General features: G+C 38.3%; 1 protein-coding gene across 3 annotated transcripts in view; it reads left to right on the forward strand.

The window, feature by feature from the left end:
• NCOR1 (nuclear receptor corepressor 1) overlaps nt 1-10,663 on the forward strand; it is a 242,871-nt gene that overhangs the window by 145,980 nt on the left and 86,228 nt on the right. For all 3 annotated transcript variants that reach the window (XM_015558355.1, XM_015558356.1, XM_015558357.1), the window contains exons 15-17: nt 1,617-1,741; nt 5,749-5,966; nt 7,493-7,555. In XM_015558355.1, coding sequence (XP_015413841.1) covers nt 1,617-1,741; nt 5,749-5,966; nt 7,493-7,555 — 406 coding nt within the window. The remainder of the gene's footprint in view (nt 1-1,616; nt 1,742-5,748; nt 5,967-7,492; nt 7,556-10,663) is intronic.

Below are 10,663 nucleotides of genomic sequence, written 5' to 3' on the forward strand. Positions count from 1 at the left end.
TCACTGTTTTATATATATGTTTGATTACATACAGCCTTGTGACAGTTTTCCTGCATGTCATAAGCATTTGAATATAAATTAAAATGTTAAAATCAAATCTGATACTGTTTTACCTTTTATTTGGTGTGTGGAAGGTGTGCGGAAGAGGGGTAGTCTTATACGGCGAGTATATAACAAACTCTGTATTTTGAGTGGAAATGTTAGGGGGTCGTCTTATACGCCCAGTCGTCTTATACGCCGGCAAATACGGTATATATATATATACACACATACACACTTTTTATTGTTGAAAACAGTATGTATGTTCCCCATTTTCTCCCCCTTTGCCCCTTTCCACCCAGTCTCTACCCTACCCCAGGGTCTTCACTACACTATTATCTGTGTCCATCGGCTATGCATATATGCATGTAAGTTCTTTGGTTTATCTCTTCCTGTATCCCACTCCCATCCCTCACCCCCAGCCCCCACCCCTCCAAGATTTGTCAGTCTGTTCTACGCCTTCATGTCTCTGGACCTATTTTTTCTAGCTTTTTATTATCCTGCCTCATTCTTCCTTTATGAGATTACTAGAGGCCTGGTGCATGAAATCATGCATGGGTGGGGTCCCTCGAGGTGGCCTGTGGGGATCGAGCCCTAGCTCATGCCCCCAGGCTTGCAGCCCCAGCTCGTGCCCCCAGCCTCACAGCCTTGCACCCTGCCTGGCACTTTGCCGTGGCCTGGCACCGCTCCCTCACCTGTTCCATCATCCCGACTGCAGGTTTATCGATTGGTTCGGGGCCTCCTGCCTGGCTCCACCACATCCTGGCAGCTGGGTGGTGGCCCCACCCCCAGCCGCCGCCACCCCTGGTTGCCATCTGTGGGGCAATCAGCAAGTCAGTTGGGCCACTGCTCGCACCCGCCCTGGCCTGGCGCTTCACAACAGCTCCTGCATTGAGCGTCTGCCCCTTGGTAGTCAGTGTGCGTCATAGCGACCATTCGAATGGACACTTATCATGTTTGCCTTTTATATATATAGATGGTTGTAATTTCAGCTTAGAAATATTTGTGTTTTACTTCTTTTCACTTTATTATATCCTTAGTATTTTTCCAAATTTCTTCAATCTTGATAAATGACCATAGCTGTCTACTAATTCCATTAAATGAATGTCCCCCAAAAGAGTAAAAGCATAACAATGTTTTATATAGTATTATCTATAATGATGAAAAAATTGACAATATAGTAAACATCAAATACTAGGGGGATGGTTTGATAGGTTATCAAATTTTAAATTAAAGGTGAAATGCTTAAGTGACAGATTAGATATAGGAGTTACAAAGAGAGAACACCAACCATAGATTTCTAGTGGAATCTTAACATTTTTGATTCTTTGATGGATTCAAATACTATGGTCATGTGTGTGTGTGTGTGTATATGTATATCTGACCTTTTAAACAGTATATATAGAATATATTAAAGAGCCTTAGACTTTTGTAAATACATGATTCCTAATTACATTGTAAAAGATTAATACGTTATTTATTCTTTTTGCATAGATATTTATTAAAATTCATCATCAGGATTTGAGGAGCTAATTCTTTTACCTTTGAATTTTATAAATGATGGTTTATTCTAGCAGCAAATTGCCCGACCATCGCAAGAAGAAAAAGTAGAAGAAAAAGAAGACGATAAAGCCGAAAAAACAGAAAAAAAAGAAGAGGAAAAAAAAGATGAAGAAGAAAAAGATGAAAAGGAGGACTCTAAGTAAGTTAAATAATTAGAATTAAATAATTAGTTAAATTTTATACTTATTTTTAAATAATGAAATTGTGTCTTTTGAAGGTATAAAACTTCAGATAAAAGAATTAATGTGATGTGTGCTTTAACTATTGAATAGTTATTTGATATAAATAAGGAGTGGAGTATTTCAGTAAATATAACTTTTGGCTTATTTGCCAGACATGGTATATATTACTTCAGAAGGAATAGGCTATAATAATATATACTTATCACTGAGATATATCAAATTTATTCTAATCTTTGATTTCAAAGATACCTCAGGATATTTTTATGTACCTCATTTGTATTATCATATAAAATAAGTTCCTGGTTTGTTTGTGGTTGTTGCTGTTTTTGAGGTTATAAAAGTAATTCTTGCTCATTATAGAAAATTAGAAAAGAGAGCAAAACATAAAGAAAATCAATCTGTGATTCTTCCACTCAGAGATTCTTGATTCCTTTGTGTACATATTGTGTCAGGGTGGTGTGGGGGGCTTAGCGGCTGGGTTGATTGTGTCTCCCCCAGGGGTCAGCGTTATTAAAGCATTATTTACATAGAATAAAATTCACCAATTTTAGGTGTAAATGTTAAGCATTTTGACAAGTGTGTGCATTGGGGTGACCATTGCCACAACCGTGATGTAGATAGAATGTTTTCTTTATTTTTGCGAGTCAGTTTTGTTATATTTATTATTTGCATATTAGATAGAACATTTCCATAACCCCACAAAGTTCCCATATGCTCCTTTGCAGAGTTTCTCTCCCCCCTTTTCTGGCATCTGGCAATTGCTAATCTATTTTGCTTTTTCTACAATTTTATATAAACTGGATTATGCAGTATAGAATCCATGTGTGACTTCTTTTACTTAGCATAATGCTTTTGAGGTCATACATAATGCATGTATCAGTAGTTTGTTCCTTTTTAATGTTTACTGTGTTATTTTTATAATCCTCTTGGAAATATTGAAGGTTTATCTAGTTTTGTGTCAACTAAAGCAGACTTAATCATTTGACATGGCTTTTAAAGGTTGGATACTCATGCCATTCTAATATTCTAGGAAGATACCCATTTAAAAAATAGGTATATTTTTTGCCCTGACCAGTTTGGCTCAGTGGCTAGAGCGTCGGCCTGTGGACTAAAGAGTCCCAAGTTCGATTCCGGTCAAGGGCATATACCTTGGTTGCAGGCACATCCCCAGTAGGGGGTGTGCAGGAGGCAGCTAATGGATGTTTCTAACTCTCTATCCCTCTCTTTTCCTCTCTGTAAAAAAGCAATAAAATATATTTTAAAAAATAAATAAAAAATATGTATATTTTTTCGTTGTTCACGTATAACATTTATATTCCCATGTGATCATTGGTTCTGCTCATATGGAACTACCATATCTTGATTTTACTTTTTTTTTTCTTAAAATCTCTAATTTGTTTAACAAACATTCATTTATTACTGATGTGACTAGGATATTATGGAGGATAAAAAAATACATAAGATATCTGCTACTCCCAGGTAGTTTATGAATTAGTTAGTAGGAGAAAATTAGGCAAGATACAAGTATGATTTTTAAAATTTATTTATTTTGTTTTTAAATGTTTTTATTGATTTCAGAGAGGGAGAGAGAGATAGAAACATCAGTGATGAGAATCATTGATTGGCTGCCTACTGCACACCCTCTACTGGGGATTGAGCCCACAACCAGGGCATGTGCCATTACCTGAATGGAACCATGACCTCCTGGTTCATAGGTCAAGACTGAACCACTGAACTATGCTGGCCCAGCTACAAGTACTATTTCATAAAAAAGAAAGAAAAGCCTGGAAGAAATGAACAAACCCAATAAATTTATGTTGAAAGATTGAGAAGAGGTTGAGGTTTACTAGTACACTGGAACCTCCGTTCTTGAATTTAATTTGTTCCGGACAACTGTTCAAGAAGTGATTTGTTCGAAAACTGAATCATTTTTCCTAATAGAAATAATGTAAATTGAATTAATTCGTTCCAGAACCCCAAATGAGTCCCTGTTTTAACCTTTCTTATATACAGTACAAGTCTAATGTACTGTTTAATCTATAAACAAACACTTCTTTTCTCAAATTTATCGAACCACCCCCTACTAGCCTTAAAGCAATCACTTTCAGCACTCATTGTAGGAGTGTCTTTCAGAGAGTCAGCAGTGCCATCTTCACTTTCTCTCATATCACTGCCTCTGAAATGCTGTCACTGGCTAACTCCTTTTCCTTTATCCAAATCAACAACAGTTTTTCTACCTCTTCAATTGCCTGTGATCATTGTTTCTTTCACAACCTTAGCAATATTAGCATTCTTGATGGCCTCTTTAAGTTTTAAAATTGTGCTAACCTCCCTTTGGCCAGCAGCAACAACAATAAAACACAAAAATATTAACAGCACAATTTCCTAAGATGTTAACAAGGAGAGGTTTAGCTGTAAACTGACTCATACTGGCGCATTCTATCCTTTGTTTGTATCAGTTGCAACAGAAGGAGTAATGTGACGAGAAGTAATAAAGGTTATTTGATTTTGCTGTTTTTAATTCATTGGCGACTTTTGACAAAACCTCTTTAATCAGAGGCTATAGTATAAAGCAGATTGGTAAGGGAATATAGAAGTGAAGGGGAGAGCGCTTCATGGTAATTTCAAGGGTAATTTATAACTGAAGGGGAAAGAATTATTCTTGAAACATTTGGGGGCAGGGCAGTGACTTGTTAAGCCACAATAGGTCTTTATTTGAAGTAGGTAAAATTAAAACAAACAACAACAAAAAACGCACCTTCCATTAACCATTTGTACACCATAAGTGTCTATAGATGCAAGCGGAGGACCTTTTTAAATTAAATTCAAAATATTGTGGCAGTTAACTGGTTAAGCAAGAATAGTTGAGTGTTTGAATAGTGCCATCTTTTTGTTCATTTGTAAAAATGTACATTAAGCACCTTACTTAAAAAAAATTTACTTTTCAGTTATAGTTGATGTATTATATGATATTTCAGGTGTACAACTCGGTGATTAGACATTTACACAATCTGTAAAGTGATATCCCTGATAAATCTAAGCACCTTGCTTTTAACTATAACAACCCTGGGAGATAAGAAAGACAGAGAATGGTTTTCCAGTATTACATGTAGTACTATTGCTATGGTAATGACCGCTTATTGTGTTTTTCCTAAGTGCCTGAGACTATGATAAGCCCTTTATAGCCTGAAGGAAGTTTAACTTTAATAGTAGGAAATACCTACGAAGTTTACTATGTTCCAGACACTGTTCTAAGCATTTTACAGAAATTAATTTCTGTAATTCTCACCATAGCCCTATGAAATATACTATTATTATCCTCATATTACAGATGAGAAACACTGAGCTCCATAGAGAGGTAAGGTTGCTTGTCCAAGGTCATCACAGGGCTAGTCATCACATAGGGCTCTGTGTGAACCCAGGCAGCCTGGGTCTAGAGGCCATTTTCCTGTTTGTACATAACTGTCCTTGAGGTGGTGAAGAATATGGAGCCTGCTTTAATAAAACAATATTGTAGACTGTTATGTCAGAAAGAGCATCTGTCATGGAGAGTGTCCTGAGGCTTCTTCATTTCACCAAGGGAGGAAACTTGTGTCGCAGCAAAGGCCAGGAATCCAGGACTCCCTCTCGGTGTCCCTGCCTCTGGGTTGCAGGTCCAGAGGGTGTTTCTGTGCTTCAGTACCTCCTCAGAGAGAGAGAGTTCTTGTATCTAAGTCAGGGGATTTGAAATGTGTTTACATTTTAAGTCCATTAACAAACCAAACAGGCCTTTGTGAAATATCTTAATTTGAATCAGTCAAAACTTCTCAAAATTGGGGCATGACAATATTTTATAAATTTTGTTTTAGTAACGAAGGGATTGGTTAGTTTTATTCAGTTTCTATTTAAAGATTTTTCAAAGCTGCCTTCTTTGACATATGTATACCTTAAATCACACAAACTTTTCATTCACTTTTGTTTCCAGAGAAAATACTAAGGAAAAGGACAAAACAGAAGGTATAGCAGAAGAAACTGAGGAGAGAGAGCAGGCCATACCCCGGGGACGAAAGACTGCCAATAGTCAGGGCCGCCGAAAGGGCCGGATCACCAGGTCCATGACAAATGAAGCCGCTGCTGCTAGTGCTGCAGCTGCAGCCGCCACCGAGGAGCCCCCTCCACCTCTGCCACCGCCGCCAGAACCCAGTGAGTGGGCAGATGGAGTGAACCGGCCACACTTTTGTTTGGGATTCTGTTTCAGTGCTAGGCTGGGGCAGCAGGGACCTCTGATATTGACAACCTAGAAATACTCTGCAAGTCTGGCTTTCACATTTTTCAAACTTCTTTGTAAAAGAACAACAGCCCCTATTTTGCTACCCTAATAGAGCTCTTTTTCTTTTTACTTACTTATAATCCTAATGTACATGCTACTTTGTTTTCTGATATTTTAACATGGCATATAGCATGAATATTTTCTAGTTTCTAAGCCATCTTCAATTTTACTCTGATGACTGCCAAATATTGGCATTGTGCCCAGAGGCACAGTTTCCTGACCCATACCCTATTATTATCTCTACCCTCCTTTTAAGCCAATATAACACTGTAATTAAAAAAAATTCATATACCATTTTCTTTCTGTTAAATTATTTTCTATAGGAATAAATTCTGAATATTGAGTCCAAGGGTTCAAAGCATTTGTCTTTGTTGCTAAGTATTGTCTCATTAGTTTATAAAGGATTATGTTAATGTCGAGTACCACCATTGATGGTTCCGTGGTACCAATTTCACTGTAAGATTAAGTATGAAAGTTCTAGGAATGGCAAGAATAATGTGAGAGAAATATGTAGACAAGCGGATGGGGGCAGATCACAAAGGGCCTTGTTTGAACTATATGCTTTGTTGCTTACAAAGGTTTTAAATAGAGGAGTGCTTTGATTAGATTGGAGTTCAGATATCTCTAGTGACAGTTGTGGAGATCAGATTAGAGAGAAGGAGGGCTGGAGGAAGAGGGACCAGCTAGAAGGGCAACTTTATGCATGCAGTGGCCCAGGCAAGGAGAGGTGGATTCAGGGTATTAGAATTGACACATATCATTGGATGTGAGTGGTAAATGGGAGGAAGGATTCAAAATGACTTGTCTGAGGATCCTGTTACTAATTTGAGTGACTGGGTGGATGGTAGTATATACTATTGAGAAGGGGAATACAGCAGGTGCTCATTTCAGGCCTGATAGTCTCAATTTTCTTTCTAAAGTAAAAGAGAAAGTGTTCAGTTCGTGATCCATCCATGTTTACTAGATGTCAGACATGGAGGATGAACATAAGCGCCTCCAAGAGAGGAAGAGACAGGGGACTCAGAGAATGGGAGAGGACTGTGCCTGGACCAGCAGGTGGAGTGCTGTTTCTTCCTCTGACTCTTCATTAGGAAAGGATGGAGCTCTAATAATTGGGAAGGCACTGGGTGAAGTGGGACTCCTTAGAAAATAAATTAATGGTATTCAAACGTAGATATGGATGGAACTTTAAAAAACATTAAGAAAGATCACAGAGGTGTTGCATTTTCCCGTTTAGTTTGGTGGGGGTAGAGGCTGATGCCATCCTATTTCTTCAGTTTCTTTCACCAATTGTCAGAGAAATAGGTTACAAATTATGCAGTCTGTGCCATATAATATGTGAATGAAGGATTTGGGTTAATTTTTCTCTACCTTATTGGGTTTTCTCTCGTTATTTTAGTTTCTACAGAGCCTGTAGAAACCTCTCGATGGACAGAAGAAGAAATGGAAGTTGCTAAAAAAGGTAAATGATAGTTCAAATTCTTCAAGTTTTTTTGTTTTTGTTTGTAAGATTATTAATAACTAGTGGCCTGGTGCATGAATTCATGCACATCGAAAGGGAATTAATTAGAGGAAATATTTTAATATTGCTATTTGCCCTTTCTTTATAATAGAAGTGTCAGAGATGAAAGAAAACTAGTAAAATGTATATGAAAATATTGATTGCCTCCAAGAGGGAGACCCAGGCTTTCTTGCCGGGGCTCCACTATCAATCACCATGCAGAGGGAGGCCCTGCCCACCCACCACAGCGCCACCGACTGGGTAGCCTAGGCCTTCCTCTTTGGGGCGATCAGTCGTGTAGCCCTCCCACCCCCTGATCGATCGCTCCGCAGAGGATGGCTTGGGCCTTCCTCTGTGGGGGCAATCGTGGGGCGATGGCAGGGCCCCCCGACTGATCGCATCACACCCATCTTGGCTGACCTGGTGCCAGTGCGTGTCATAGCGTGGTCTTCCAACGGTCGTTCTGCTATTTGGTCGATTTGCATATTATGCTTTTATTATTAATGAGTGAGATAGAGCTAATTTTTTTAATCTAAGAAAAAAGTTCTTCCACAATGATAAATAGAATTTAGAAGTAAACTTACAAGTTGTTGTTGTTTTTTTACTGTGTGGTTGGTACCTTATAAGGCATGCCAAGTGTGCCTTGTTGAAGAGCCACTTTTAAGGGAATTAAGTTGCTCATTTTATTTAAAGAGCAAGTAGGCTATTTTCACTTTTTCAGAATAGTTGTGATTAATACTTTTAAAGTTGTTTTGGAAGGTATTTTCATGTAAAATTTTGGGTTATTTAAAAGTTGCATTGAATAGAATGATAAATAACTTCTTAGTGCTTATTTGGTAAGGCATTTGATTAAAAACTACTAAGAAATTACACTGTGATTCAGAGAAGAGTATGAACATTGTAGACAGACAAACAAAAGTTTGGATCCTGTCCTTGATCTTATTCTAGAACTTTATGGGTCTTGTATTTTTCCACTGTTGCTTATTCATCCACTGTTGCTTATTAATAAAAGCCTAATATGCTAAGTGTCCGGTTGTCCACTCAACCAACCAAAGTGTAATATGCTAATTGATACGCTAAGGCCACTCAACCACTTGCTATGACGCTCACTGACCACCAGGGGGCAGATGCTCTGACTGCTAGGTTAGCTTATTGCTGAGGTACGGCTGATCAGGACTTAGCAAGATGGGCCAGACATACCCTGGATCCCTCCTACAGTTCCTCCCCAGCTGGCCAAACCCCCGCATCCCTCCCCAGCCCCAATTGTGCACTGGTTGGGTCCCTTGGCCTGGCCTGCACCCTCTCGATCCAGGACCCCTCAGAGGATGTGGGAGAGCTGGCACTAGGCCTCTAGTGTAATATAAAATTTAAGATTTCTAATAGGATAAATAATTGGTTTATAAATAAATTGTTTTCAAATATAATAATTTTTGAGAGATTAACCGCCTTTTGGGGGAGTTAAGTATTTACTTTGTAATTCTAGAGAGAGGATATTGTAAACAGCTTGACTTTTAGTGATACATTTCAGACTTATTTTCTATATACCAGGTAATGAGTGATACATTTAAGTATCATATAAACCAAATTTACCAAAAATTGTTACAGCAGTTAGTGTTCTAACTTTTATTTGAAGTTTGCCATGATTAGAACATTTGTGATTTGTCATGATTACATGTTTACGTTTTAAAAGATTCACATTTATTCTCTGATAATCAAAATTTCATAGTGAAGTAAGTAGATATTAGCTATATCATAATCTTTTTCAGGTAGATAAACTAACATATGACTGTTTAGTCACCACTCTTTCTTTTTTTTTAATGTATTTTATTGATTTTTTATAGAGAGGAAGGGAAAGGGATAGAGAGTTAGAAACATTGATTAGAGAAAAACATTGATCAGCTGCCTCTGAACACCTCCTACTGGGGATGTGCCCGCAACCAAGGTACATGCCCTTGGCTGGAATCAAACCTGAGACCTTTCAGTCTGCAGTCCAACAGTCTATCCACTGAGCCAAACCGGTTAGGGCCAGTCACCACTCTTTTCATCTCTTATTCATATATCGGGTAAGATTTAGAAGTGATCTTCCAGTAATTATTAAGGAAGCTACTGGAATTAAACTTGAAAAACTGATGTTTTTCTATAAATTCTTAAATTTATACTGGAAATTTTTGCTTGGGTACACCTGTATTTAAAGCATATCTCTGGCTGGATAACTCTTATGTAAATATGCCTTTTCATACCCATATTCCTTTGACATGTGTATGTGTGCATATATGTATTATTTGATTAAAAAGTGTCAGATGGCATAGGTTTCTGTGATGCTTTGGGTTAAAACAGATTTTTTTCAAATGGTTAATTTTTCTTAGGACATTTCTTGATTGTGAATGGACTGAAGACATGCTGATGATTCATGGAGTCTTGTATGTGTGTATACATACATATACATACATACATACAGGATGGGGCAAAAGTAGGTTTTTAGCTGTGAATACATGAAACACAGAGTTTATTCTTGTATTATTAATTACTAGAGGCCCGGGTGCATGAATTTGTGCACTAGTGGGGTCCCTTGTCCTGGCCTGCGGGATCGGGCCGAAACCAGCTCTCTGACATCCCCCAAGATGTCCCGGAATGTGGGAGGGCACAGGCCAGGTCGAGGGATTCCACTGGTGCACTACCAGGGCTGGGAAGGGATGCAGGAAGTTGAACAGCCAGAGAGGGACCACGGGAGGGCTGCCGGGCATGTCCATTCTGCCTTGCTCAGTCCCAATCAGCCGGACCCCAGCAGCGAGCTAACCTACCAGTCAGAGCGTCTGCCCCCTGGTGGTCAGTGCATGTCATAGCAAGTGGTTTAGTGACCTTAGCATATCATTAGCATATTACTATTTGATTGGTTGAATGGCTGACCAGATGACAATACACTTAGCATATTAGATGTTGATTACATAGGATTTTATTATTTTCCATATGAACAAGTATAAACCTACTATTGCGCCTCCCTGTATATATATCGTTATGTTAATCATTTATATTTGATTGTATTATTAATTTTATATTGATACACTCTTT

Source organism: Myotis davidii, unplaced genomic scaffold (genome assembly GCF_000327345.1).
Source record: "Myotis davidii unplaced genomic scaffold, ASM32734v1 scaffold129, whole genome shotgun sequence".
NCBI classification, from domain to species: Eukaryota; Metazoa; Chordata; class Mammalia; order Chiroptera; family Vespertilionidae; genus Myotis; species Myotis davidii.